Source organism: Crinia signifera, chromosome 11, assembly GCF_055691185.1.
Source record: "Crinia signifera chromosome 11, ASM5569118v1, whole genome shotgun sequence".
NCBI classification, from domain to species: domain Eukaryota; kingdom Metazoa; phylum Chordata; class Amphibia; order Anura; family Myobatrachidae; genus Crinia; species Crinia signifera.
Window position 1 is genome coordinate 70,047,388 of NC_139227.1, and position 26,558 is coordinate 70,073,945.

A 26,558-nucleotide genomic window follows, 5' to 3' on the forward strand; every position below is an offset into this window, starting at 1 on the left:
ATCTATCTAAAAAAAATTTGTTCTATTTGAAATGTCCATTCACACACAGACTGAGATGATAAAACCGAGTACAGAGCCATGAATGTTTCTTGTTCTATAGAGATATTTCAAAGCAACATACAAATGGGGTTGATCCAATTAGCCACGATGATCTCACATGTGTGAAACATTGCGGCAGTGGTTAAAATTTGCACAAAAGTGAATGGTGCAAAATCTGTTGCCGTTGCTGAAACGCAATGGCACATCGCACCCCTTGCAGTAAATAAGATCAACACCATAGTATGAAATGCACCATACATCAGCGTGAGGATTTGGTACTTGTTTCCTATCTGGGCGCCCAGGTTTTCAACGTACGGCACCGTAATGAAATCGTATCGCATCGGAATCGGTACGCGATGATGTACGATGGCATACGATGCTATCCGATCCGATTTCATTTTAAATCGGATCGCATCGCATGCGGTGACGCGATCAACCCCGATTTTTACATTGGAATCAATGTTAAATGGTCACTGAGACCCGATTTTACATTGATTTCAATGTAATAACCCCGCAAACCCACGATTTGTATAGGAAACCCCCCCCGATGGTTTAAAATGCGCCTCCATTGTTAACGCCACCCCAGTATTGACGTCAACCCGAAGCGTGGCGAGCGCAGCGGTACGCGTCCTCCGACTTTTTCATACCCCCACTATCCACGTCGGCGTGGAGTTGAGAATAGAATAGTGTGGCGAGCGCAGCGGATACCTGTGAAGCCCGCGAGGGGACGCGGATACCTGTGAAGCCCGCGAGGGGACACGGATACCTGTGAAGTATCCGCGTCCCCTCGCGGGGCTCGCCACGCTTCGGGCTCGCTGCGCTCGCCACACTATTCTATTCTCAACTCCATGCCGACGTGGATAGTGGGGGTATGAAAAAGTCGGAGGACGCGTACCGCTGCGCTCGCCACGCTTCGGGTTGACGTCAATACTGGGGTGGCGTTAACAATGGAGGCGCATTTTAAACCATCAGGGGGGGGGGGGGTTTCCTATATATCCTATGGGCCAACCATAAAAGCGGGAACGAAATCGCATCGCATCGTTCAATATCGTGTATGTGCATTTGTGGTATCCGATGCAATCCGATTTTTATACGGAGAATAGCATGGTGCGCAATTAACGTAGCGGGCGCCCAGATAGGAAACAAGTACCGAGGATTTTATAGCAAAATAAACCCTAGTTAATTATAAAAAAAAATCATTACATTTTATTAGCAGCCTAATGGTGTCTCTTCATATTATTTAGAGATCCCTATTTAAACCTTTTTAAAATATGTATACGCATATGTAAATATGCATACAGCCTCCACCATTGCTTGTGTTTGGAGAGAGGTGTTTTTTTCTAACAGAACAGTGACTGCTAGTTTAGAAAGGGATTCGGTCAAAATCCTAACAGTCCGGATCCAGATGGCAGAACAACAGTGGGATACTAAATGCCAGAATCCAGATGGATCCCAGAGGTAAGTACCGGGAGTGGGGATGCCATTGGGATCTTACGGTTGGTGTCCTGACAGTCAGGTGCCTATAAAACTCTAAACTTCTTTCTTTCATTGTTCACAGGTTAGTCCATGTATTTTGCTCAGCAATAATCCCACTTGTTTTCCCCACAAAGAATGCTGAAAACATGGGGCCAGCTTGTTTAGAATCACGCTATGTGCCAAGTTACTTCATATAACGTTTAAATAACTGAATCTCAGCTTTTTGACCTTATTCATATTCAGTAATTATTCATAATTATGTGGAAAGTAATTATGTGGAAAGTGATTTAGCTATCAGTAATGATAACGTATGGTAATGTATATAGCAGCCATGCTGCAGAAAAACCTTAGTTTAAACTTGAACCATGTCTGTTAGCTACAGAATCCAAGTCTGACCTTTTACAATTGTTAATTACCTGATGTTTTTGGTACGAGCTGCACAGGGATCTGGTTAACAGATTTTGGGGTAAACTGTTTAGGGGTATGTATGTGACAGATTATCCTACCCTACATTATTTTCTTTCAAATGAGAACATTTTACACAATCACATATATATGGCTATATGACATGTTAACATTCATCCACTGGTGCTGCATAGCCCCTACATCTATGCATTTATAGACTTTGCAAAGGTTATATTTATATTATGAGAACTTGAGTTGATGTTCGAGTGGACCTAACCATAATGAATAGGGATCGACAAACTGTAGCGTTCTGCTTAACTGTCATTATAGGCGCAAAGAGTAAACTATAAACACTAAAATATACCTGAAAAACCCTAGTCACACATATAGAAGTTCTACACAGGAGCAAGAATTTGTTCTGGCAAATGTAAAAGCGAACTTGGAAATGCATACCCCAAACAGCATATGCAGTTCTAACAATACGGTATTTACCACAATAGGGCAGATGTATTAAGCCCGGTGAAGAGAAAAAAAAATTGAAAGTGATAACGCACTAGCCAATCAACTCCTAACTTTCATTTTTCAAACATAGCTGATTGGCTGGTGCATCACCACCGTCTACTGCAGTAGTTCCCAAACTGTGTGCCTAGGCACCCTGGGGTGCCTTGGGTTGGTGGACTAAGATTAATTCATATTATTTATGGACAATGTACCAGGCAAAACTGGTGCTGGTGGCTGCCAATCATAATATATGTGGACAAACAGAAGCAAATCCTGTCCCTCACCAGATAACTGTGACATATAAACACAATGCACAATAAAAAAAAAATCTGAATTTCGTGATAAGAAGCATTTGGCCTAGGGGTGCCTTGAAAAAAATTTGATGCTCAAGGGTGCCGTGATTCAAAAAAGTTTGGGAACCACTGGTCTACTGTATCTCTTCAGCAGGCTTAATACATCTGCCTCAATGTTTGGTCAGTTAGGAACCAATGTCCTTACCAGGACCGCACATCCAAAAGCATAGGGACATTTATATACAATTAGTCACCTAATAAATGACTGAGGCAGATTTTCATTAACAATAAAATGAATTAACTGGCATGAAGTCATACACAATGTAGGTCAGTAAGAGAAAAGGAGAGACACAAGTCACCAACTTATATTACAGCAGTTGTGTGATGTGCCCTATTGCTTATAGGGATTCATGTATGGCTCAAGAGTATACTTGAGGCAAAGAAAGACTCTCAGGTCTCTTTACGGTTTGCTTATCCTACCATAGGATATTAACACATTGCTTAATTAAACCAGAATACAGCCATAACACTGATCTTGGGATGAAGGATCCAGGGAACACACCTCTTCCCACTAGTCAATGCCAGATGGCTTTGTATTGAATATATCACTTAAGCTGTCAATGTCCATGGCTCGATTAAGCCACAGCACAGCTTCATGTGCCTGCACCTGTCGTATCTTCCTCGTCAGTCTAGAATCTATTCCAGGAAGAAATTGTGGTTGGAAAGAAAATAAAAATGAGTTGATTTGCAAATTCATTAAGTTAGTCCCTGCTTGCTTTACACAGATTCTATGCACTGTAGCATTATGAGGAAGTGACATGGTTCTCCTGCTAGAATAGCTTCACTATCTCCACTCCATTTTAGTCCATCATAGCCTCCAGCATCTCCAGGAAGAGCTTATGCATAGGGACAGTCCCTTCTTCTCGCAGGGCATGGAAGTGTTGAAGGACCCGGCCGGCAGTCTGTCGCAACAGGGGGAGTGTAAGAAGTAATTTCCCATCACGACAGGGTTCCTCGGGGTGACGATTGGACTCATACTCGCTGAGTGCTTCCTGTAGGGCATCACGAAGACGTAGAACTGCGTCTGGATCTTCAATGTGCACGGAGTCTATAAAGAAAACAATCATGGATTAGGCTCTAAGCCTGTGGTGACTTGCCTGCTATGGAGGATCTAGGATGTTTTGCAATAGCGCTTAAATTTGTCTAGTGATTGTACCTGGATTTTATCTAGTGGTGGATGTGGGGTGCTGCCCAACCAGAGACCAGTCACCTGTGTTTGGACTTAGGTCCCAGGTGAGGGACCTAAGGTAACAATGGGATCCTTAATCAGACACCCTTAAGCCCCATAAAGTCCAGGCAGAGTGATACCTCGCTGGCCTATTCCTGTGTAGATACCCAGGACTATACATTACTGCATCACTACAATATTAGCTTAGTTTAAATAATTAATAAACACCATTTTATTACAACACCTTTCTCCTCTCTTTCATTTATTGATTTTGCTATACAATAAACACTTTTCTTCATCTAAAGGGTGAGCGCTTGGTAATTCCCAAATTTACTGCTATAGAGGAAACTGCATTTTAGGAGATTGGTTTTGCTCATACTACCATACAGTGGGGCAGGAATTGGTTACTGTGCTTATAATAAAACGAGATCATAGGTTTATTTGCAATAATACATTTTTTCACGCATCCCCTTATGGGCCACATCAGGATTACTCACCTGAGTTTGTTAAGGTCAGGGCCTTCAGCATAACATATTCTTCTCTCTCCACACGCAAGGCTCGATACTTGCGTACCAGATGCAGGACGCAGGAGCAGAGGTCTGAGAGACGGACAGAACGAGAAGATTCCTCATCTAATACAAAATCCTCAGCAAACACAACTTCATCTTCATATGGTAGTGAGCGGAAAACAACACCCAGGAGCAGCACTTCCATCCAGACACTTTGCAAAAGACTCATCTGGTCCGATAAAGAAAGCGAGGAAAAACCTGCGAAAGATCAAAATTACAGTTGTGAACTTAAGAACACAGCTGCAAGCCTTTCAAAATCTAATTTAACACATGGGAAAATAATCACTGAAAAACCAAGTTCAGTCTTGCATTTAAAACCTATATATGTCAATACAAAGAACCACATAACCATTAAAATAGGTAAAGCTGTGTGGTCATGACCTTGCTAAAAGGGCATGTGTGCCCTTGTCCTCTTCAGTGTATGATGTTTTTTGGTTTAGATGCCCCCACAACTTTGGATTTGGTGTCCAGGACTGATGAAATTCTTTTGGCAACATTTTGGCTGAAAATCTATTCATTTGCAAAAACGTCCTCTTCAACACCAGTCTACATGCAGGACCATTTTTTTGTCAAGGCTTATGGACAGCATCTGCAGGATTAAAGGAATTCAGACAAATCGGGCTGTCAAATCGACCCAAATTGGGTCAGTTTGATGTCCCCTCTCGTCCGATGTATGATGCCGTATGCATGGGACCTGAGTCGGTGGTCGGACCTGCTGGCCGTCTGACCTCGGACCTCAACAAATTGTGATGGGTAGCATGCGTACCTGCCCGGGCTTGCATGGTCTCGGCTGGCCATACACTGCTGTGAGACATTAACCAAGGGTTTGTTAATAATCTACATAATACATTTACTGTAAGTTAAAGTCCATTAGACCGGACACCTGGGTCTTTCTTGGTCCAAATGCTCTATCCCATTTTCAGGCATTCTGATTTCAAAGGATATTTGTCTCTTGTATGATTTAACCAGTGCTCAGCTCATTGTGAAAATAGATCTTAATTGCAGAATTTGAATATGGTCTTTCCCTCCAAATATAACCGATACTCCCTACATAGGCATAGTCACACTGCATTGGCTCCAGGATGCATGCATGTGTTTGGAAGGGGACAACATGAATGCTACACCTCAGTTGCTTGCAATAATCTCATGCAAGTAAAAATATTCAGTAATGTGTGCCTTTATAATCAAGCGGTGCAGTGTAACAGTTGCAGGATTAGGGCAGTTGCACTGAACTCTATACGGACACTGTAATGGACTAAGAATGCAGCCCAGTAATGTGTTTGGTAACTTTGCTTTATCTACTGGACAACGAGTTTCCTATTTGCATTATTAATGGCGCTTTTCAATCATTCCTCATAAAGTGACATCTCCCTGACCTGCCCCTACTTCCCACCCCTGGTACAATGCGATGGGCATTTGATTATTGGGCTTGAACTATTCTACTAGAAAAAAAACCTGATCTTTTGCCATACGTTGGAAAAATATATTGTCACTGATTCCCAAAACGTGGCCTTTCTTTGTCTCACAATTATAATAGCATGACGCTCTGTAAAGTTTCCCACTACAGCATCTTCTCTTGTGCTCATCACCCTATGGACACAACACTTTCTGTTGCCGGCTTCCACCATGGGCCAGATTCTCTAAGCTTCAAAAGTGATAAAATGGAGAGTGATAAACAGCCAGCCAATCAGCTCTTGCCTGACATTTTTCAAACACAGTCTGTGACATGTCAGGTAGGAGCTGATTGGCTGGTTGTTTATCACTCTCCATTTTATCACTTTTGAAGCTTAGAGAATCTGGCTCCTTGTCCCTTTCAACCGACAGTCCTCATATATGCACTTTTCACAACTAACCTTAAGAAACCCTAATTGTCGTTCTCTAACTGAATGCTAATGTACAGTACTTATAGTTTTCCTCTCTAAATGCTCTGTGCCAGCCTCCTCTCACTGCAACCTGCTCCACTGGCTCATTTTCCCCTTCCAAATCCAGTTCAAACTCCTAACCCTCACATACAAAAGTCTTAATATTGCTATGCCCTCCTACATCTTTGATCTCATCTCTGTCTATACTGCTGCTCACCCATGCCACTTTTCCTGACTGCCACCTCTACATCTCCACCTCCAGCATTTCTCCCGATCGATCCCACCCCCAACTCCCTCCAAGTCCAAGTGAGACTTTCCACTGGCTACCCATCTTCAAATATTTGCCCTTCCCTCATGCCATGAACTTGTCTTTTCCACTGTTTATCCTCTGTTTTAAACCATTACCAGAATACCTGTGCCTACTCAGGCAGGGCCCTTCACCCCCCTTACTATCCTTTCTTCCAATGAGTCTGTTCTCCTTCGCCGACTCTGACTCTTTGCTTACCCTTCATTGGATCCAGTCTCATTGAGTGCTGGATCGGCTTCCACTCCCCATGGGCTAACTGATTCATGCCTGTTTTATAGTGAGTCTCTCAACCGTTGTCCAATTTTCTTCCTCTCTAGCTTGTTTATCATTTGCGTTGTTGTGGTCCACATTTGTGTTAAGGTGCTCATACACGGTACAAATATTGTATGCAATTTGGACTAGATCGCATCGCATACGTTTTGCAATGCAATAAGATCCAATCTAGTACAAAAAGTGCAGCACATACTTTTTGTGTTGTGTGATGGGATGTGGACGGGAGCGCGCATTGCACCCATTAAATTGTACCATGTAAGAAACTCCTGTTCGCTGCTTCTGGTCTGGGTCCAGGCCATACCAAGTGTGAGAGAATAACATATCAGCCTCTGCTAAGAGTTACCAGGCCGCACCGACAGAGTGTCTGTGTTTTTGTTTTCTTTCCATTTGATATCTATTTTCTGATGGTAGTGTTACACAATATAACTGTATAGTAGAAACAAACATTGCATTGTACATTTACGTATATGGCTTGTTGGTCTACTGGATCCTTGTATTATTTGTTGATCTTATTTGTCATAGTGGGGCAGATGTATTAAGTCTGGTGAAGAGATAAACTGGAAGATGATAAAGCACCAACCAATCAACTCCCAACTGTCATATTTCAGACACAGCTGATTGGTTGGTGCGTTATCTTCTTCCACTTTATCTCTAGTTTATCTTTTCCCCAGGCTTAATACATCTGCCCCAAAGATTGTTAAACAATTTGACATGTATGCACATAATCTTTCAATAAAAAAAAATATCTACAAAGAAATGAAATAGTAAGAGCTGAAGAAAGCCAACGCTTCCGACACACACCTGGGATGTTCTTGGCCCAGCTGATGATGATGACAATCTCTCGGTCAGCAAGGTCACATAATGTGCTCATGGACTTCAGGTAGCCATCAGGAAGCGCAGGGTCTGGCATAGCAAACAGCTTATCTGGTTCTGCCACCAGCAGATGGGAGACTACAGTGTTCATTGGAGCTAAAGAAGAAATCAAGACAAAAGGTGTCATGGAGAAGCCCAAACAGCCAATTTATTGTGTAGTTTACTTTTTTTATTATTATAAATAATACTGTATTAGGGGCCTGATTCGACTTTGTTAACAACGCAAAAACGCTTGCAAATAGGCAAACCCATGTTTTGTACACACGACCCGACGGCTGTGGATACAGATTCGATATCGACAGGCGGCAAGTTGCTGGCATCGGCCAGGAGGGAGGGGCGGATGCTGCTTTCGATCTAGCAGATCAAAGCAGAAATAGACTTGTCCACCAAGTCTATTTCTGCTTTCGATCCCGATGCCGTGGATCAGGATAGAATCTGCATCTAATGCATATAGACCAAATCAAATAGAAAATTACACTAAATCAAACCGTGTACACAGCATTAGATTTGTAAGGGGTGTGTTCAAACAGAAATCTAAGTTGCGGTGTAAAAATAAAGCTGCCTATATGCAAAAGCAGCCATTATTTACCCTGCAGAGAAACCGTATAAAATGTATTTGCTCCTCTTGTGTAGCAACAGGGGGTGTGATTCAGGTCAGTTTTCAAAAGCAAATTTCTTCTTTAATGGACAAAATCATGTGCACTGCAGGTGGGCTGATGCAACGTGTGCAGAGAGAATTACATTTCCACATGTAGGGAAGCCAATCCTGGGGCATTTCTTTTTTTCAATCCCAGGATTGGCTTTCCTAACGAAAAAATGCTTAGCTGTGCGGGCAGGCAGCTGTGAAGCAGGCGGGGCACGTGGGTGCTGGGCCGGTGAGAGACACTGCTGGAGACACATCTGGGTGCCGAGCTGGTGCGAGATGTGCAGTGTGGCTGTTGGTTGGCAGTGGGGAGACCCCAATTGATCTACTAAATGTTAAGAACGAAATGGATCTAACAAATAGTACAGTAATTGCTACCAGACCAGCTTTGTGTGGATTAGGATTCATATGTGCAATTTAGGTTTCTCATGCATTTTACAGGGAAATGCTTGGAAATTGCAGTCATGTCACAACACGGAACTCCACATCTGTGAATGCCGACTGAAAGAACTTACCTTGCTTTTTGACAACCATTGCTGTACTTTGCTGGGATTGTCCCCCTGGTGTATACTGTAGAATATCTCCATCTGGTCTTCTCTTGTACTTCTGCCGACCGCCCCTCACACGGTCTAAACGCACACCTGCAGGTGCAGAAATAATTTCACACACAGAACTGAAGGATCCCATTTATGCAGAAAGATATAATAACTAATGGCTGCTGCTTTGTGGAAGTGCTCAGGTCTAAAGCCAGGGGCATGTAATCTACAACATAAGATGTTTCATCAAGGGCAGATAAAGGTCATTCAGATAGATCAGTGGTGGCCAACCCGTGGCTCTTGAGCCTCATGCGGCTCTCCCCCTTGTAAAGTGCGGCTCCTGCTCCCACTGCTGCCTGCCGCCCACCGTCCGTCCCAGTCCCCCCTGCTGCCAGTTCCCTGAATCCCTTCTCCTTCCGAGGGGAGGAGAGCGCGCATCTCTCCTACCCCTTACTGTGCATCCTTGTGACTGGACCATCCGCTAATCAGAGCTCGTGGGCCAGTAGCCAATCAGGAGCCGGCCAGCGAGCTTTGATTGGTGGACGGCCCAGTCACAGGGAAGTGAGGGGGAAGGAGACGCGCGGCGTGCTGTGCTCTCCTCCCATCAGTGACATGACAGGAGGACTGCAGGGGGACACCAGACTGTCCTCTCCCCGCCCGGCAGCAGCAGCAACAACAGTGAGTGCTGCTGCTGGGTAAATTGCACTGTGGGGGCATAGCAGTTTGTGGCACTGTGGGGGCATAGCAGTTTGTGGCACTGTGGGGGCATAGCAGTTTGTGGCACTGTGGGGGCATAGCAGTTTGTGGCACTGTGGGGGCATAGCAGTTTGTGGCACTGTGGGGGCATAGCAGTTTGTGGCACTGTGGGGGCATAGCAGTTTGTGGCACTGTGGGGGCATTGCAGTTTGTGGCACTGTGGGGGCATTGCAGTTTGTGGCACTGTGGGGGCATAGCAGTTTGTGGCACTGTGGGGGCATAGCAGTTTGTGGCACCGTGGGGGCATAGCAGTTTGTGGCACCGTGGGGGCATACCAGCTTTCTGGCACCGTGGGGGCATACCAGCTTTCTGGCACCGTGGGGGCATACCAGCTTTCTGGCACCGTGGGGGCATACCAGCTTTCTGGCACCGTGGGGGCATACCTGGCACTATTGGGGGCATATGTATATATGGCACTCAACTATTGGAGGCATATTTGTATCACACCCACCCAAGGGGTCAAAATAGACTACGCCCCTTTTTTTGGCGCATGCGCCTTCGGCGCGCGCATGATGTCGGCTCTTTAGCTTGACTACCAATATTTTTCGGCTCTTTACCTCTGACCGGTTGGCCACCCCTGAGATAGATGATCGGCCCTTGTGTAATGTGATGGATTTGCTTGGGGGGGGGGGGCGCTACCATACGCCACTGTGGCCCCCAGAAACGCTGAAAAAATGGAGACCATATTAGGGCATGTCCGACCTGCTTTTTCAACAGAGGGGGGTGTGTGTGTGGGGTTTGATAATGGGTCCCGTTAGTCGGCATCTGACCCAAGCCACAGGTTCAAATCATGTGCAGCCACATGGGGTAGCGATGTTTTCGTTCTGTGCATACACTGGGAGTGAGCACGGGGAACTGCTTGTACCTACCAGTGCAGGCAGGGGACGTGGGCTGCACCCATGGTAATGTCCAGCAGTGTGGTAGATAAAGTATATACTGTATCAAACATTGTTACTCCTGTGAAGGTACAGGAACCCTTACATTTACATGTATGATCCAAAAAAAAAAAAAAAAAAAAAAAAAAAAAGAATCCTCAAATCAGAATGGTAAATACAATTACCTTGACTAAGCATGATATAGTACGGAGAAAAGGCGAAAAATAAAATCTGCTAATGACCATGAATAGTGTGTGCATCAGTGGCCAACAGGGACAACTGCACCAATGGGGTATATCCGTGTCCATTTACACGGGTCCTCTACCCAGGTCCTGACCTGGATAGAACCCGGACTGGACCCGTGTAAATGGCGGTGTAAATGTCCCGCTGCGGGTGGGTCCACACGCTGTGGGTCCACAGCGTGCAGCGCTGGGGAAGATGTGCCCAGTGGCTGCGGGAGGAGGGGGGTCCCTGCGGCTGCTGAGGGGAGGGGGGTACCTGTCAGCCTGTGGTCGGAGCTCAGCGGAGGGGATGATGTGCGCCATTGCTGTACCACCCCCCGGCAGCCGGTCCCTGCGGCGAATGGACAGTCAGTGTCGGCGGTCCCTCCAGCGCATGGGAACTAGTACTAGTTCCCATGCACCAGAGGGACCCCCGCCACTGACTGTACATTCGCCGCAGAAACTTTGCGGCTGCGGGGAGAGGTACAGCAGTGGCGCACATCATCCCCTCCGCTGAGCTCCGACCGCAGGCTGACAAGTACCCTCCCCTCCCCTCAGCAGCCGCAGGGACCCCCCTCCTCCCAGCACCTGGGGACAGCACTCCCCATCTACCCCCTCAAAAATTTTATTCAAACAGTAGTAATTATATATATATATATATATATATATATATATATATAATATTTAAGGCAGGGCTGACCCAGGTTCAGTGTAAATGGTGCAGACCCAGGTCAAAGTGCTGTGTAAATGGAGTATAAAGCAGGGTCAGACCCTGGATACTCCAGCGTTCAAAGACCAGGGTCTGACCAGGGTTTTTGGTGTAAAAGGGGTATGAATTACACCAGTGGTAGCCAACCCTAGCCCTCGAGAGCTACCAACATTTCACATTTTCCAGACAACCTAGCTGCTGCACAGCTGCACTCATTAATCACTGACACAATTTAAAAGATCCACAGATGGAGCTAATTAGCACACTTGTGATTCTGTGAGGAGACCTGCAAAACATGCACTGTTGGTAGCTCTCGAGGACTAGGGTTGGCTACCCCAGAATTACACACTCTAAACTGTCCCATACAATATTTCCCTTCTCCACAGTTTTATGCCTGAAGCCCCACACATACTAGACAAGAATTTAAATGAGATCGCCCAGAAGGGCCCTTCTGAACAATATCTTTTAAAACAAAAGTCCAGTGTGTGTACTCAATATCATTATCAACCCCCCCCACACACACACACACACACACACACACACACACACACACACACACACACAACCCCCCCTCTGTTGAAAAAGCAGGTCGATTTTGGCTATTTAGTGAATGACGTGTATGTTCAGTAGGTCCCAGTGATGTCACTGAACGATATACTTTACCGGTATTATCACTCAGCTTAGTGTATACACTGAATATTCACTATTGTAAAGTGCAATGGAATCTGCTGCACTATATAAGAAACTGTAAATAAATAAATAAATATCATTTGCCTGGGAGTTCAGAGGGAAACTCTGGTGATATTGTTCATAGAGTGTGTATGGGGCTTAATTCCAGTATCATTTCTATTACTTCCAGAATTGAAATCCCACCACAAAGCAGAAAGAGTTGACCATTTGTTTAGATAGACTGCACATTCCCCAAACAAATACAATACTAAGCACTGTAACAAGAGGCCCAGTCAGCTGTGAAATGTAATGTAGAAGTTCATCACAAGTTTACACATCTGAAACTTGAATATCTGTCCCAGACTTGTAGAGCACAGGGAGTACTGGACGCACTACTTAGAACATATGATATACTGATGATAGTAAGAGGCGTACATGAAAAAGAATGCACGTCAGACTCACCTTCCTTTAGCATGCCTACCCGCAGACATTTAGTAAAGCGACAAGCTTGACATGCTTTCCGCCTTCTTTTGGTAATTTCACACTCATTTGTGGCAGGGCAGCTGTATTCAATATTACCTAGAAAGTGTGAGGAAACATAAGCATATTCCCACATAAGCTGGACACTTGTAGTTCTTGACACAATCCCATTACCTGGGACATAACATGCAGCAACTGTGAGCTTCTAGGTTTAGTAGAGTGTGGGGAAATGTGATGCATCGGTTTGAATAAAAGATCACAGGTTTTGTATGACGCCAAATATGAATATCGCTGTGGCTTGTGTTATAACCATGTAGTAATACAGTACTGAGACATTCATGCGCACAGTGGACAAGTGTTGTGTGCTCAGCCAATATACATGATAATACATTTTCTAAATTCACTATTAGCCAGGCACATCATTGATGGATGAGGCATACAGTGATGTCACTGGTTCCAGGAGATACGCAAGCTGAATTCTCATACGTAGGGTGCCCATACACTATGCAACTTCTCGGAGGGGAGAAGTCGCATACGATCCCCTTTGAACCATCATTGGTAAACCATTATTTACCATCATTGGTAAATTAAAGCTACCTGAAAATACATTACTGTATTCATGTTTTAAACTGAAACTAAGTGGGTTATTCTGGCTCACTGGCAAAGGCAAATTCCTTCTCAAATGGACAAAACCATGTGCACTGCAGGGGGGCAGATGTAACTTGTGCAGAGAGAATTAGATTTGGGTGGGGTTTTACTTCAGAAAAGTGAGATGTATATTGCAGTGTAAAAATAAAGCAGCCATCATTTACCCTGCACAGAAACAAAATAACTCACCCAAATCTAACTCTCTCTGCACAAGTTACATCTGCCCCACCTGCAGTGCACATGGTTTTGTCCATTTGAGAAGGAATTTGCAAGTGAACCAGAATAAGGGCCTAAACTCATAATTAAAACGTTTCCTTTTATGACCTAAGTATGAGGCATCCACTGACATAGGCAGGAATTATTCACAGACAATTACAGACTTCAGACTGTAGTGATGCCAGGACAAAGCTGATGCTACCTGTGATGTATATATTGACAGCAAAGACAATTGTTTCATCTGCACATGCTTTGCTCTATGTCTCAGAATAAACACAAGCCCACCACAGTATAGGTATTACTGCAAATAAGGCAATTATTGGTTATGGGTAAGTGAACCACTAAATTACAAGAATCATGGCTTCTGATGTCATCGTGTAATAGATGACATCACTCTGCCTATCTTAGGGAGCTGAATTCATAGATATAAGTATCCCCAATGTTTACTATTACCCTCAAGGTCTGTAACGAGTATTTATTAGATTTATCCTATGGAAAGGAAGCTTTTCTGTCCAACATGGCCAGAAAGTAATATATCTTGTGATCCAGTAACAGAATTACATAAAATCCCAGAACCCTTTGATGCCCTGTAACATGGATGTGAGTCCTGTAGATACTTGGCCACAGAATAACTATGGGGAGAATAGTGGGCTTTTCTGAAGAAAAAACAGTCACCCACTAGTCTAAGTTACCAGTGTCAAATAAATATATAATAGAGAAAACGGTGCATATATTACTATATAAGGGACAGAGATGACAACAGTCTGCTGCTGACATCACATGCTGTCTGCTGCTGACATCACATGCTGTCTGCTGCTGAACGCAGACACTACAGTTGGTGGGAAATTGCAACTTCCTGTTGATCCAAACTGCTGCTTTCCTGACCTCACAACTGTTAAGACTTTCCCTGGCCGCCTTCATCAATTTTTAATGGCCTCAATGTCCCTGCAGCCTAAGGCAGGAGTCCCCTGTTTAATGTGCCATTACTTTAGCCCACCAGCAATCCCCAGTGACCAGAAGGAATTCAGGCTGGGGGCAAATTGACAGAACGTACACTGAGAGTGAGTGGAAAGGCCATGCCCCAGGAAACAACATTATGCCTTTGCCCCCAGTTACAGATATATATATATATATATCTGGAATTAGAATTTTCCATAATAGGTTTTGTTTTGGGTAACTGGACCCCATGAGCCTCACCTTGTATGGTACGCTTAAAAAAAGCTTTACAAGCCTCACATGAGGCTACTCCATAGTGATATCCAGAAGCCACATCTCCACACACGAGGCAAAGCCTTTTTGGGATGGTGTTTAGGACGTATTTGCCCCTTCCAGGGGTATCCTCTTGTTCGTCATCCCCAACTCTGCAGCAACGTGGCCCCTGTGGATCAGGCCCATGCCCACTGCTATCACTGGAACCACTAGGACTCCGGCGCCCAATGCTCTCTGGGGTCCCTGGTTCTGCCTTGATGCAGAGGTCAGGGCGTCTGTCACGAGAAGACATGATAAAGATCTAATCTGCAAATAAGACAATAAATAAATAAATGATTGTTAATAGATATATTCAGCTTCATGATGCTAATCAATGTAACTAAACAATCCATATTGTGATGCACATAGTGTGGCTGCATCTCTGCCTAACTTTATAGAGAGTGTACAGATTACACAGTGCTTTACAGGGAAACACATTTCATGGCATCTTATATCACTAACACAAATGAACTCTGCAGGCCGGAAAAGCAGCCTAGGCAGTGATGGCTAACCTTGACACTCCAGCTGTTGTTGAACTACACATCCCAGCATGCCCTGCTACAGTTTTACTATTTGGCCATGCTAAAACTAATGCAGGGCATGCTGGCATGTGTAGTTCAACAACAGCTGGAGTGTCAAGGTTAGCCATCATTGGACTAGGTGATGCACATTACGTACTGCAGTAATAGGGAACCTTTGGTCCTCCAGCTGTTGTTAAACTACACATCCCAGCATGCCTTTCTTCAGTTTGGCAAGTTAGCTAACTTGCCAAAGGTTCCCTATTCCTGACTTCCTGCAACAGCCCAACTGTGCTCTCCTTGCAAACTTCTGCTCCTACACAATCGCCATGCTGATCCACAAGACCCAAGCTCTGCTGTGTAAAGCTATGTGCACTTATGCAAATGAACCTGTTCTTTCTCTATATGTATCAAATAATTTGAATTTCATAAAGGACATTCATTATGCTTAAGAGACCAATCACATGGTTGAACTTTCAGAAAACCCCTCTTCTAGACTGCACTGTACCAGTGGCACATAAGACCCCTGGGCATTAGCGCAGGTTCTGGCCTAAGGGCCCCCCAGAAATGCAGATGCACTAGTCTGGCCTGTTTAGCAGATATGTGAGTGTCTCTTATTCTCAGAACTCCCAAGAGGGCTGTGTAGTGATGTCATCACACAATGCTCCCAAATTAGAAAGCTTCCTAGATCTGCTAATATGGCTGTACTGGGGTTTCTGCAGCCACAAGGGGAAATAACCAAGTATCCCTGAACCCACAGAGCATACTGGGGTTACAGCTGGGAAAAAGCTTTATGCTGATTACACCTTATTAAGAGTAGATACATCAGGACTACTTTCATTTATTGTTCAAATAGAGCAGTGACTAGTGCATACAGTAGGTGCAAGTCCCCAACACAATGCTAGACACAGCACCCTCAGCTCAGAGACAAAACACCATCCCCTGATAATCACAGACATGACAAGTCCTAGGTAACCCACAGAAAGAAAAAACAAGGGAGGCGAGATAGTGACCTTTGCTCGGTTTAAGCCTCATACACACAGTTTAGATAGACTGGTTTAGCAATAACCTCAGGGTGTAAAGGACAGAAGAGAAACAGTAGCACAGTTGTAGCAACACAACTATTGTTTATGGCGTACAGAAGAGAAGTGCAAGAACAGCAACGTCTGCTTTTGTTTTCAGAAAACAAGGGGGTAAAGGAACAACAAGGAGACAATCTACAGACAGACAACAACAAGGTACAGATAGCCAAATACAGGAGTACCCTGCTACTATACAGTGTTGGGGACTGCTTATAAACCACTGGTACACATTGTAAAGCACTCATAAACCAATGGTAAAAACCAGGGCAAACTATTGTGTAAGAATGTATTGGTGGCAGTATATCTAAATGAGGGCCCAGTTCAGTGTTATACATACACCCAATGGTTTCCACACAATTCCAATATTTACTTATCAGCGCATGTGCAGGAGCTGTATTGTGCATAGAACCTTGTCAACTTAACCTTTGACCCGGACCACCCCCCAACAGGCTATCCAATTACACAGCTCACTGAGCGTAGTTCCTGGACTGCAGGTTGTTCATTTATAAAAGCACCAATTTCTTCACTAATTAGCCTCATGGGACCTTCACTGCATCATATACCAGTATTACAGACACACAACACATACACGGCATGGTAGACACTCACAAAGAGATACACATGAAGGCAACAACACTATTCCGGTCAGTGTGCGCTGAGTCAGACACCCTGTGCCGACAGGTGGTAGGACCAGTGCGGTGTGTACAGTGGTTATAATATATGGATCATCTGCAGAGAAAAGGACAGAAACATGAATACACAGATATTAAGCAATCATTGACACTGTTTACATACCCGGTCCCACACTTACAATTCTGCAAATAAAAGTACAGTTTTCCCTTGGTGGTTTAACTTGACCTATCTTACTAAGGGTCATATTTATTCAGCTTATTCTGACCATAAAACAGAAATTTCATTCAAATTGACTAATGTAACAATATCACCAGCATTTATCCATCCATGGTTCTCCAATTGGATGGCATTAAGAGGTGTAAGCTATCACTTTACTTCTAATGCTGTGTTCTCACTGCGAGTGAGAAAGACATGGCTTTTACCCGGCATTTAAATGCCGGGGACTGCCGCGCTGGACCCCCGTTCTCACTGCAAGGCAAATTCCTGGGTGAAGAAGTTCTACCCGGGAATTTGCCTTTAAACACGGGTTTTTCGGCAGTGTGAACAGGTCAACCCGTGTCTGCATACCCGGATCCCAGACACGGGTACAAATAAGGGTTTTACCCGTGTATGAGATCCGGGTATGCAACCTGTTCACACGGCCAAAAATCCTGTGGTAAAAGGCACATTCCTGGGTCGACATGCTAGACCCGGGAATTCCACTGCAGTGAGAACGGGGTAACGAGGTGGACTCTGATCTTGAGTGATGATCAAAGCATAAAATATACACAAAAACAATATTCCTTATACATCCATAAGGAATATTCATTTATGGTACATACAGATTGCAATTTGTTTATAAATGTGCCTCTAGATCTTTATATTGGAAATAACTCCATAGGGCTGTGCTGAAGCATGTAATATACAACATAAAAATAAAAAAATTTGATCGAACAGATATTTTTCATTAAATCTACACCCAGTGCATCATTTAAAAAATAAAAAAATAATGCAGATTTGTTTTTAGAAGACCAAATTATGGGAGAAACTGGTTCACTTTTAGACGTACATCACGCTGAAGCAGTAGTCTATGTATTGAGCAAGTGCACTGAACTATGCCTCCAAAATCATATGACCTTGTCTCAAAGTCACTGCACTACTTCCAATAGTAAAGCGTAAGCTCTGTAGACAATTAGAAATACAATAAGCACATGACATTGTTTATATACTGGATTCAGAAACATACACTTATATAGCTTTTTGACACCCCAGATTGACAAAGTTTACAACAGTCACTGACAGCAATGGGGTGGAACTTATAAGTCAGAAATATACATTTTCTAGCTTTTAAGTTGTCCTTTCTTTTTTCACTTTTTTTCTTAATAGATTTAAGGATATGCGTAGCTAAAATGATACAAAAAAGAATACAAAACTAGACAGCGCAAACATACAAATTGTAATTCTGATCAATAATAATATAGAGAGTGATGTCCTTTCCATATAATAAATCCATCAGGAAATTGGGCTAGGTGTTGACACTTCGTAAATAGAGAAAGTATATTTATAAAAGCAGTGTCATGTCTGCATTGACAGAGAGCATGGCTCTCACACAACACAACACAACAAAAACACAGCAAGGTGAGAAAAGTACTAAATATAAAATACTGCACATTGAATGCAAACCTGGTCTCTCTCTCTCTCTCTCTCTCTCTATCACACTCACACACACACCCCTATAGTATCCATACTTAAAAATAACTGTGTACATGCAGATTGCCCAACACATCCCCCACTATGCTGTAACTCACCTCAGGGTGCTGTTGTCATCCCGCTGCCTGTGTCCAGTGGTCCCCGGGTCACCCTCTAGTGCACTGCCGCCAAGTGTGTCACCAAGATCATGTATGTACAGCCAGGATTACTGCATGTGCCGGTTCCATGGCTCTGAACGTACTAACTTGCCCATACAGTGAGTGTGAGCAGCTGTCCTCCTGTGGTGGGGCTGTGAGTGTAGGACACGGCAGAGGACACAGCTCATTCACACGCACACTCACCCCGTGTCACACACTCACACACAGACACACTTCCTACACTGGCTCCTCCCCCTCTGACCGGCGGGGGAGTGGGCGGAGCTTTGTCAGCCGCATGCTCAGCTCAGCTAGCAGCAGCAACAGCACACAGACAGCGGCTGCAATCCTCCTATCTCACTCTGTAGTCTGTACTGTAGCGTACCTGCTGCTGCTGCTGCTGTCTGGGGGAGCTTCTCTCTAGCGCTGCCGCCGCAATGGCTGCCGTGTCACACATACATAGGCCCGCTACACATGTACTATATTACTCATGTGTCGTGCCTGTGCTGTGTGACCATAGTGGCAGCACATGCACACACGGCAGAGTCTGTGTGACAGGTTAGCTGCATGCTATGATCTATAATACGGTAGTCCTGTGCAGCGGTCTGTGTGATGCATGGCATGTGGGTACTGTATGAGCCCTATTTATAATAATACATACCGAGTGCACAATAATGCAGCCACCCATTGAGACACTTGCCAGTGTCTGGAGCAACCTGCGGCTAATCCTGGAGGTTGCACAGAACGACCTTGTGTGTCACCTTCAGCCAGAGTTTGAGAGATTGCCTCCTGTGCCTCACACTGTGGGTGTGTGTGATCAGAGGGTTGTCAATGACACAGCCGGTGACCTTGAGCAGTTCCGCCAGCTGATCCGCTGTGTCTGTCAGGCAAACATTTGGATTATGTGCAGCAGCCTGACAGAGAAGTACCATGTCCTTCATGTGACCTCTGCCGGCAGGAGGAAAGCCATCGCCCACAAGCACGCCTTTGTCGGGGCGCCTTATATCACTGTTGACACTGCTCACATCCCAGGTCTCCTTACTACAAATCACTGCAAACCTGGCCGGGTATAGAGGCAACAGAAAGGCAGGAGGATTCCTGATCACAGGGCTGAACTAGCGAGTGTCACCCAAAGCAGACCAGTTGCAGGTTGAGAGAACTGGCTGAAGTCTCATGACATCTTCATCGCTATAAATGTCACTATACAACTATCACATCGATATGCCTGGTCGGATCTGGCTCTGGCACTTTCACATTAAGTAGGCCAGATTCTCTAAGCTTCAAAAGTGATAAAATGGAGAGTGATAAATAGCCAGCCAATCAGCTCCTGTCTGACATTTTTCAAACACAGTTTGTGACATGGCAGGTAGGAGCTGATTGGCTGGCTGTTTATCACTCTCCATTTTATCACTTTTGAAGCTTAGAGAATCTGTCCCAAAGTGCCAGATGTACAAAGCTTGAAAAGTTATAAAATGGAGAGTGATAAACCACCAGCTCCGAAATGCCATATTACAGGCTGGGTGTGAAAAATGACACATAGGAGGTGATTGGCTGGTTGTTCATCACTCTCCATTTTATCACTTTTTGCAGCTTAGTACATTTCGCAGTCAACCCGGGTTGCCCATTCTTATAACTCGTGTTGAATTGACTGGTTGGTTGACCCTTGTTATTCGGTGTGGTGCTTCCACACCACACTTCGACCCAGCCATAACTCGGGTTTGAGGTGCGATATGAAAGGGGTATAAACCTTGAGAATAGATTGGATGATGGAATGTAATAAGTGGATTGGTTCCATTTGTTAGGTCGACAGTCAAAGTTTATCATGGCCAAAAGTGGATATGCACAAGGCCAACTTTGACAAAAGGTTGACACATGCAAAGTTTTACATGAGTTTTTCACAATATTTTTTCTTTCAGGTGATTTGTTCATACTTTGCAATCCACATGGACTACAATGGAGAACAGTAAATTGCCTTGCCAGGGTACACTTTACACCAGGGCTGTCCAAACCGGTCCTTGAGATCTACCAACGGTCCACGTTGTCCAGGTTACCTAGCTGGTGCACAGCTGTAGTCATTACTAACTGTCACATTTTAAAACATGCTGCATTCATTCCTAGTAGTAGTAGTACGTTTATTTATAAGGCGCCGCAAAGTGTCTGCAGCGCCGTACATAGCAAACAAAAAACAATTACAAGGTAACGTACAGGGTGTGTTGAAAATACAGTATGAATAGGGGTATAGCTGGTAGAACTAAAATCAGCATCAGTTCAGAAGTAGGTGTCAAAATTGTCGAGGAGACTGAAGATGAAGTAGAGGAAGGGAAGAACAGGACAGTAGCACAGGTGAGGTAAAGAGGTAGGGTGAGTACATGAGGAAGGAGGACCCTACTCATAAGAGTTAACATACTAAAAATAGGTGGGTGGACGAACGAAAAACAATAGGATAAGTAGGAATGGAGGCAGGATAGGAGGATCAAAAGAGGTTAGGAGGAGGGATAGGCTAGTCGAAAAAAAGTGGGTTTTGAGGGAGCGCTTGAACGAGGTAAGGGAATCAGAAAGCCTGATGGGTGGCGGGAGGTTGTTCCAGTGCAGGGGGCAGCGCGAGAGACTTCCACCTGAGCTTCCCCGGCTGCTCCCCGGGGGAGCTTGATTAGATTGGCAGTTGATGTGCCATTTTTTTACATGTGATAAATCGTCTTGATTTATCACATGTAAAAAACCCGGGGGGGGGGGGGGGGGGGGGGGGGGGGGGGGGGGGGGCAGGGGGGGCTGGGGACGCTGCGGGAGACACAGGCGGCATAGAGCCGGGCAGAGGGAGCCGGGAGCTGTCAGTGCTAGAAAAAAAAGCCTATACAATGAATGGGCAGCCTGTGATTGGCTGAGCGCTCTCTAGAGCGCTCTCTCAGCCAATTGCTGACTGGCTGAGAGAGCGCTCAGCCAATCACAGGCCGCCCATTCATTGTATGGGCTTTTTTTTTTTATTCAGTACTGACAGCTCCCGGCTCCCCCTGCCCGGCTCTATGCCGCCTGTGTCCCCCGCAGCGTCCCCAGCCCCCCCTGCTCCCTCCACCGCCGCGCCGCCCCACTAGGTCCCAAGTCGGGTGGTCGGACGTGCAGCAGGTCCGACCACCCGACGCAGATCTGATGCGCACGGGATCGCGCATCGGATCTGAGGGGACATCAAAACTAGACGATTTTGGTCCGATTTCGGCCAGATCCGACTGATCTGGCCGAAATCTGACCAAAATCGGCTAGTGTATGGGGGCCTATAGACATTAAAAAAGGTGCAAAACTCATGTTGACAGTTTCTTTTATTGACCATTTACATGTCAACCTACTCTTGTGTCGATCTTTTGTCCATGTTGACCTAGTGCACGTCAAACCTATTCACCGTTGAACAGTAGTGCACGAACTTATGATTGTCGACCTAATCACTCCCAAGAGGATTTTTAAGTTTTTTTTCAAATTCTAGTTAGTATCCTAAACATTCTAAATTCTAAATCAGGGGTAGGCAAGTAATTTTTAAGTCCGAATATTTCTAATTATTTTGATCGAGGTCCACAAAACAGAAAATAAAATATCTGTTATATATATATATATATATAATATACTCATGCTGCCCAATTAGCAGCAACAGCAGCACACGGTCATCCAAAGGAACAGTATCACAGGAGTCAGGACTCCTGTGATACTGTTCCTTTGGATGACCGTGTGCTGCTGTTGCTGCTAATTGGGCAGCGTGAGTATATTGTATACAAGCCTCTTGTTAGGCTTTCAGCTGGCACCGGACTCTATTTTGCCTCTGTTACCTGGATGTGCCTAGCCCCTTGGACTATTATATATATGTATATATATATTATATATGGCACAGAGGGGACACAGAACTCCATCCCACTCACCTTAGATGTACTACTTTGAAGAGACCCCCTCACCATAGGCCTTCCTGCTGCTGCACAGACAGTGCTCGCCAGTTCTGAGGCAGCTTCGCCACATGGAGCTGACTGAGCTCCTTACAAGCGGTGCACGGTGATGTCACCCACGCACCCGCCGCAATGCATTCCTGGGACCGCTGTAGTACATAATTGTATAATGCTGTATTATGGACCCTAGACACTGCTGCATGCTGCATTCATTCCTAGTAGTAGTAGTACGTTTATTTATAAGGCGCCGCAAAGTGTCTGCAGCGCCGTACATAGCAAACAAAAAACAATTACAAGGTAACGTACAGGGTGTGTTGAAAAATACAGTATGAATAGGGGTATAGCTGGTAGAACTAAAATCAGCATCAGTTCAGAAGTAGGTGTCAAAATTGTCGAGGAGACTGAAGATGAAGTAGAGGAAGGGAAGAACAGGACAGTAGCACAGGTGAGGTAAAGAGGTAGGGTGAGTACATGAGGAAGGAGGACCCTACTCATAAGAGTTAACATACTAAAAATAGGTGGGTGGACGAACGAAAAACAATAGGATAAGTAGGAATGGAGGCAGGATAGGAGGATCAAAAGAGGTTAGGAGGAGGGATAGGCTAGTCGAAAAAAAGTGGGTTTTGAGGGAGCGCTTGAACGAGGTAAGGGAATCAGAAAGCCTGATGGGTGGCGGGAGGTTGTTCCAGTGCAGGGGGCAGCGCGAGAGACTTCCACCTGAGCTTCCCCGGCTGCTCCCCGGGGGAGCTTGATTAGATTGGCAGTTGATGTGCCATTTTTTACATGTGATAAATCGTCTTGATTTATCACATGTAAAAAACCCGGGGGGGGGGGGGGGGGGGGGGGGGGGGCTACAGAGCAGGGCTGCTGGTGGGAGCAGGGGGGGCTGGGGACGCTGCGGGAGACACAGGCGGCATAGAGCCGGGCAGAGGGAGCCGGGAGCTGTCAGTGCTAGAAAAAAAAGCCTATACAATGAATGGGCAGCCTGTGATTGGCTGAGCGCTCTCTCAGCCAATTGCTGACTGGCTGAGAGAGCGCTCAGCCAATCACAGGCCGCCCATTCATTGTATGGGCTTTTTTTTTTTATTCAGTACTGACAGCTCCCGGCTCCCCCTGCCCGGCTCTATGCCGCCTGTGTCCCCCGCAGCGTCCCCAGCCCCCCCTGCTCCCTCCACCGCCGCGCCGCCCCACTAGGTCCCAAGTCGGGTGGTCGGACGTGCAGCAGGTCCGACCACCCGACGCAGATCTGATGCGCACGGGATCGCGCATCGGATCTGAGGGGACATCAAAACTAGACGATTTTGGTCCGATTTCGGCCAGATCCGACTGATCTGGCCGAAATCTGACCAAAATCGGCTAGTGTATGGGGGCCTATAGACATTAAAAAAGGTGCAAAACTCATGTTGACAGTTTCTTTTATTGACCATTTACATGTCAACCTACTCTTGTGTCGATCTTTTGTCCATGTTGACCTAGTGCACGTCAAACCTATTCACCGTTGAACAGTAGTGCACGAACTTATGATTGTCGACCTAATCACTCCCAAGAGGATTTTTAAGTTTTTTTTCAAATTCTAGTTAGTATCCTAAACATTCTAAATTCTAAATCAGGGGTAGGCAAGTAATTTTTAAGTCCGAATATTTCTAATTATTTTGATCGAGGTCCACAAAACAGAAAATAAAATATCTGTTATATATATATATATATATAATATACTCATGCTGCCCAATTAGCAGCAACAGCAGCACACGGTCATCCAAAGGAACAGTATCACAGGAGTCAGGACTCCTGTGATACTGTTCCTTTGGATGACCGTGTGCTGCTGTTGCTGCTAATTGGGCAGCGTGAGTATATTGTATACAAGCCTCTTGTTAGGCTTTCAGCTGGCACCGGACTCTATTTTGCCTCTGTTACCTGGATGTGCCTAGCCCCTTGGACTATTATATATATGTATATATATATTATATATGGCACAGAGGGGACACAGAACTCCATCCCACTCACCTTAGATGTACTACTTTGAAGAGACCCCCTCACCATAGGCCTTCCTGCTGCTGCACAGACAGTGCTCGCCAGTTCTGAGGCAGCTTCGCCACATGGAGCTGACTGAGCTCCTTACAAGCGGTGCACGGTGATGTCACCCACGCACCCGCCGCAATGCATTCCTGGGACCGCTGTAGTACATAATTGTATAATGCTGTATTATGGACCCTAGACACTGGCCCTTATTCTGGTTCACTCGCAAAGGCAAATTCCTTTTCAAATGGACAAAACCATGTGCACTGCAGGTGGGGGCAGATGTAACATGTGCAGACACTGCAGAGAGAGTTAGATTTGGGTGGGGTTTGTACTTCAAAGTGATATCTACAGTATATTGCAGTGTAAAAATAAAGCAGACAGTATTTTTCCTGCACAGAAACAAAACAACTCACTCAAATTTTACTCTCTCTGCACATGTTACATCTGCCCCACCTGCAGTGCACATGGTTTTGCCCATTTGAGAAGGAATTTGCCTTTGCGAGTGAACCAGAATAATGGCCACAGGTCAATTTGAGGGCATTTTCTAAGCGATCTCACCAGATCGCATAGAAAATGCCCCTACATCGCTCCATGTGTAGGGGTCATAGCAATGCCCGGAGATTAATATCCAACATGCTGGATAAATCTTTAGTCACTGCTGTCAGGTGACAGATCGCTCAGCACAAAGCTGTGTGCTGAGCGATCTTGCTGAAGTGTTGTGAACGATCTAGCATCGCTCAGAATGCTGAGTGTATATCATATAAATGCTTTCACATACACAGGTGCTTTGCAGTGTCTATAAATACTGTACTTCTATACATTAGTTATAGACCTATTTGTATACATGGAATTGCTGCAGGTTGTAGAATTTATCAGTAAATCTCCAGTGAACATTGCAGCAAACATATTCAGTGTTGTACATCAATCTAAGAACAAGCTGAACTGGACAAAGGACATTTGGTTTCTCCACAGGGGCTGACTTGGGATACCTGTGAATGGTAAATGTCCCTCATAAGTGGGAACAAGAAGAACTTTCACAAACAGTAAATGGACTAAATAGACCTGTCCTATTCTGCAGAACATGTCGAAGCAGATTCTGTTTTCATAAATGCATTAAGATACTGCTGACGGATTGTGTGCAGAACTAACTGCAACTAGTTTGTTCTGAAAGTCATAAAGTCAAATTAAAAAAACTGTTATGTCACATTTTCAAGGCAGCCATCAGGGGGAGACTGTGGGGACTCCAGTCCTGGGCCCAGACCAAAAGGGGAACCAGTACTGGAGTTTAAAAAGTATAATTTGTCACAAACAGAGTTCACATTTCCCTTGAAGCAATGTAGAGGCTGAGCAGTGCGGCCAGTGTTGCAGTATCACCAGGCATTCCAGGTATATGAGAAAGGGAAGGGGGGCCCTGCTTATTTTGTCAGTCCCAGGCCCCACAATTTCTGATGGCAGTGTGCTGAGCGATCGTGCTTAAGCCCGCCGCTCAGTGCGGAGGATGGGTCGCCCCATGTGTACCGGGCTTTATACAAGCCTCACAGACATGAAAAGGAAAACCTTGAAGGCCGGAGAGCATAATGCAGGACTGGTCTAGACCTTTTGCATAATAACTTCGATAGGTTGTGCAGTGTACCCTCACTACGGTAGGTATAAGGTGAGGCACCCATCTTTGATGTATAATGTAAGTGTCACGGCCTGGACTGTCTGTGTTCCCGGCACTGACCTGGGTGCGCCAG

The 26,558-nt window shown here is 45.1% G+C and overlaps 2 protein-coding genes across 3 annotated transcripts in view; one reads left to right on the plus strand and one right to left on the minus strand.

Annotated features, from left to right (window-relative positions):
• Positions 1-6,155, plus strand: part of TRMT112 (tRNA methyltransferase activator subunit 11-2) — a 22,784-nt gene extending 16,629 nt beyond the window's left edge. Inside the window, exon 5 of the mRNA XM_083163717.1 lies at positions 4,499-6,155. The gene's annotated coding sequence lies outside the window, so the exon portion shown is untranslated. The remainder of the gene's footprint in view (positions 1-4,498) is intronic.
• On the minus strand, positions 1,024-19,992 carry ESRRA (estrogen related receptor alpha). Of its 2 annotated transcripts, none has more exons than XM_083163713.1 (8): positions 19,545-19,992; positions 17,037-17,156; positions 14,777-15,094; positions 12,698-12,814; positions 8,985-9,110; positions 7,755-7,922; positions 4,440-4,709; positions 1,024-3,822 (listed from the first exon to the last, which is right to left on the minus strand). In XM_083163713.1, the coding sequence occupies exons 3-8, from the start codon at positions 15,078-15,080 to the stop codon at positions 3,575-3,577; spliced, it is 1,233 nt and encodes a 410-aa protein (XP_083019839.1). In that variant the 5' UTR covers positions 15,081-15,094; positions 17,037-17,156; positions 19,545-19,992; the 3' UTR covers positions 1,024-3,574. The 2 variants fall into 2 exon arrangements, with proteins under 2 accessions (XP_083019839.1, XP_083019838.1); XM_083163712.1 differs by lacking the exon at positions 19,545-19,992 and adding an exon at positions 18,848-19,159.
• Between the last annotated feature and the right edge of the window lie 6,566 nt (positions 19,993-26,558).